We start from the raw sequence: 4,527 nt of genomic DNA, 5'->3' as shown, positions 1-4,527 counted from the left end.
CCATGTCATGCTCATGTCTTTATTGTAAATTGTATGGTCAAGATTTGTTTGATGGTAGTATTTTTAGTCTCTACCATCAATGTATTTATTTTATCTATTGCTCCTCACTAATGGAATTCTTACCAACATAATTATTTTAGATAGATATAATGATGAGTTGATGTTGATACATAGATCAATAGTTAATGATGGTTTTATGGTTGATAAAAAATTAAATTTTCTATCCCTCAAAATTTAGAAAAGTAAATAACAAAAAAATTAAAATTGACTAGATATTAAAATATTTTCTTGTGATTGTGTAAGAATGAACTCAATTACTAGGGATGGATATGCACTTGTAAACTTGTTTTCTATGATCTATGTAAACTATTATTCTTTTCTCTACCTAATGTAGTGGAATCTCTTCTATTATTCCCAAATATATAAAGACCTAGCAATATTATAAAATACTATAATGTTATTACATAATAACCTTTTGCCTAGATTCTTGAAAGTCAAATAATATAAAAAACTATAATATTCAATTATGAAAATGCTTCTAGAATGATTGTGCAAAGCTAAATTCCTTTTAGAGAACTAATTGAAGTGTGTAAATGTGAATGATATCTAAATCATTTTGTTTGAATATCAAATGATTAGAATGAATGTTTTTAAATACAAGGACATAAAAAAATATCATGCCAACTTATGTTCAGTCAACCCTAGGTAAGAAAGATAAATATGGGCAATCAAAGACTTTTGAAAATTGAATTAAAAATTAATTAGGGTAGGATGTGTCTATGACCATGAGGATGACCCCATAAATGCAAAATAGTCAAATGATAGGAGGGGCTAGATCACAGTGATTGAAACATGTATGTAAGTGTGCACATGTATGAGTGGTAAACAAGTCGGTGTGAAAATTTTATAAGTTTGTAAACACAGGAATGGAGATGAGAGGTAGTTGCAAAGGAATACGTGTAAATTGTAGGTGGATTGAATGAAAAATATTGAAGAAATAAACGTTTCCACCTAACCCCACTTGTGAGAAAAAATATGTGAACAAGTATTTAGAAACCACCATACAAAAGAATAGAGAAACATGCCATCAAGATGACATGTAATATATACCCTTGGAAAAACATCCATGAAGGAAAAAAATAACCTTCAAAATCATCCACTTAATGTATTATTTAGCAATGAAACAAATCTTGCAATATACTTAATTAAAAATTCATTAGCTTATCCTTCTCTCAATCTATGTAGCACCCAAATTAAGTGAAAGAGTTAGTGAACATAGATAAAAATAACAAGTAATCTTACCAATAGCAACCCTTGTTGTACCAAGGTGGGGTGGTTGTGTTTAAGACAGTGAAAATGACTTAGGATGGGGTCAATTTAAAGATTTTTGGATCAAGGATTAGATGGATACGATTAAAAGGAGATATTAAGATCTCAAATTGGTTGAGACCCTTGAAGATATGTGAGGAGTAAAATCGACCTTAATTGGTCGATAGATGGGAAAGAGTCAAAAATTAAAGAGAAATTCATGGTGGAGAATCCACTTGGAGAGAGTGGAGAGATGAAGTGCAAGAGGGCTACTTTGGAGACTCCTAAGGGGATGGAAAGTCCTTTGTCCCATGTGACACACTACCAAGGTCCATGTTAGATGTACAAAGGACCCATTCTTTGTGTACAAAGCCCATACATCTATACATATTTGGTGAATGTGCATAATTTAAGGAATGTTACCAAGGTTAGTGTGTGCAAGTGGAGAAAGTTAGTGAATTAACAAATTTTAGCTCACTAATTTAAAGTGGATGGAAAAGACAAATAAATAAATTGGTATATTTAGATATTTAGTTTTTGGAAAGGGGATGGGAAAAATAGGTAAATAAATATTTAGATTTGTTAACCTAAGGTGGATATTAGGAGGATGATTGAGTGATTTAGAGGCTAGAATGGAGTTGGGTGAATAGTGATAAATTATAGAAGACATGAATTTAATGACTCTATTAATTACATAATATAATATTATTTAAATCATAAGGGGATAAAAATGAGATAATTAATCAAATAAATGAGATATGTGGAGGAAATGGTAAGGTATTAGCCAATTGATGACATATCACTTTTAGGTGGTTGCATTTTGCCCCTCTTTGAGATGGTGCTATGTGGTAGCAGCATTTCAACCAAGAATGAAACTACTTTGAAGAAAATGATTGGACATTCAAATGAAGAGTGAATAGGATGAAATATGGTAGGGATGATGATGCCCCCTTGAGAGGATAGGTAGGTTTGGGAGAATATGGGTGTGCTCTTGAAAAGATGAAAGATTGATGGCATAGAAAAGGTTAGGGATAGGTGATGCAAGGAAGAGATAATGGGGGGAGAATGAAATGTCTAGCTATGTTGTGTTATATTGAGCACTCTTTATTTGATACAGTACAATACATTATACAAGAAAACAATATAAGGAATGAGGGTGACAATGTGCCCCATGCATAGGAAGAAAAGTCACAAGTAACCTAAGGTCATATAGTGTCATAATGTAGAATACCATGATACTATTGTGATAGCTAGGCTACAAGGACTAATACATGTGCAAGATAAATGACAATTTATACAAATAATAAAGCAAGAATACCCAAGAATCATACAAAAGAAAATATGATATTGCCTCGATCAAGATTAAAAAGATATGATTTAGTGATGATAGCTCAAATGTTGTTGGTATAGGAATAATATATCCTAAAAATAATACAAGGAATGCGAATAATATATACTAATGATGATGATTGGATTTTGATCAAGTCTTCTAGTGAGGCTAGGAACAAGAATAACGTTCCAATTGGGTGATTTACTTAGATTTTATTATTTAATTACATGGATTAAGATTGGCTTATAATTTTGGATTGCTAAGAGCATTGAACTATTAAGGGGATGGATTGATGGGAGATATAATATTGGATGGCATGGAGGTAGCCTATAGCTTGATAATAGTGACAAAGGAATAGGAATTAGTGGATGATGGGATACAAAATGATTCGCAACCATAGAAGAAAATAGATGAGGGAACATGGTAGATGGATGAGAGTAGGAAATCTCCAATGACACGATGGTGGAGGAAGAATGAGCCCCACTCTAAATATTTCATGTATAACAAGGAATCGAGATGTATGATAGGATTATATAAGAGGAGATCAGGGAAATGAATTTGATCCAACAACAAGAAGATGTCGCATGTTAGATGTAATTGAATACACTGAAATCGCAAGATTTTACAACTAAAATTTATATGGTATAACACAATATGTATTGCAATGTAGAAAATGTATTGAAATAACAATAAGATAAATATGACTACTATATACCATAAAATTGTCATATTTTAAAACAAACACAAATCTGCATGCTAATATTTAAATATAACCTGCTTTATAGTCGATTCCAACTGTAATTAAAGAGATTGCCTGCTAGTTTAGATAATTTCTCTATACAGAAATGACCAGACAACCCAGTAAAGGCACCTTAACGTTTGCGCTTCCTTGTAAAGCCGCCCATTTTGCCGTTTGCTGCTTCTTGTTTTTCCACTGCTGCTTGCCATGCCAGAAACTGACCTCCGTTCATACCGCTATCCACGTAGACGCCCAGCTGGATTTCTTTATCCTCGCTGGAATCTCCAAGGAAGGAGTTTATGTCGATAAAACCCCCACCATCCTCTCCTGCCGCAAAATTTTCAAAATCTTCGTCATTAAACAGAATTTTGCTCAGAAAACTTAACCAAAGGTCGAAAGAATCCCCATGCATTGCACTGAGAGCTTCTTGGTTGTTACCATCTTCGTCAAAAGACGGCAATGATAATAAACCGGCGGGCTGTCCGTCAGTTGAGAGAGGGAGCAGAAAATCGTCAAGGCAAATTCCTGGCAACTCAGGCAATTGCTGGAGAATCGCCTCCCATTCAACTTCTGTTTGGTCACAGAGCTTGTCATTCTCCATTGTCTATGTTTTTGCTACTCTAATTATCATGCACATTTACAGTTAAATGCTATCAATGTATTGCATTGCTGTCTTTTAAACAATGACTAACAAAGTTTCAGACTACTGTGCAGAAAAAGTATACCTAAATTGAATGAACTGTTTGCAATCAGATTTTTTGTGTGCACACTTTTCATGGCGAGCAAATGCAACGTATGTGCAGTTCCGAAGACATTCATATTGACATTAATGGTTAAAGGGTTGTTGAAGAGTGATTGATGAACTTAAGATTTGGGCCTCAAATCCCCAAGTGACTTGGTAAAATCTATATAAAATGCTAACTACCGTCATCCACAGTGCATTTAACTTAATAAATGCCATAACCAACCCAATTCGTTCATCAACCTGACTTCTTTATGTTTTATATGCAAGTACGTTATATATATATATATGTGTGTGTGTGTAAAAATATATGCAATTCATTAAATGTATGGTTTAAAAGATAGAAATCAATGAAAACTTTTATTAAAGTACAAATATTACTAGAATTAAGAATCATATATCATAGTT

At 33.1% G+C, this 4,527-nt stretch overlaps 1 protein-coding gene across 1 annotated transcript; it reads right to left on the bottom strand.

Annotated features, from left to right (window-relative positions):
* Positions 1 to 3,376: 3,376 nt before the first annotated feature.
* LOC131047760 (uncharacterized) lies at positions 3,377 to 4,146 on the bottom strand. Its single transcript, XM_057981550.2, has 2 exons — positions 3,816 to 4,146; positions 3,377 to 3,704 (listed from the first exon to the last, which is right to left on the bottom strand). The coding sequence occupies exons 1-2, from the start codon at positions 3,976 to 3,978 to the stop codon at positions 3,511 to 3,513; spliced, it is 357 nt and encodes a 118-aa protein (XP_057837533.1). The 5' UTR covers positions 3,979 to 4,146; the 3' UTR covers positions 3,377 to 3,510.
* Between the last annotated feature and the right edge of the window lie 381 nt (positions 4,147 to 4,527).

Source organism: Cryptomeria japonica, chromosome 4, assembly GCF_030272615.1.
Source record: "Cryptomeria japonica chromosome 4, Sugi_1.0, whole genome shotgun sequence".
Taxonomy (NCBI): Eukaryota; Viridiplantae; Streptophyta; class Pinopsida; order Cupressales; family Cupressaceae; genus Cryptomeria; species Cryptomeria japonica.
This window is presented reverse-complemented; position numbering and strand designations above follow the sequence as displayed.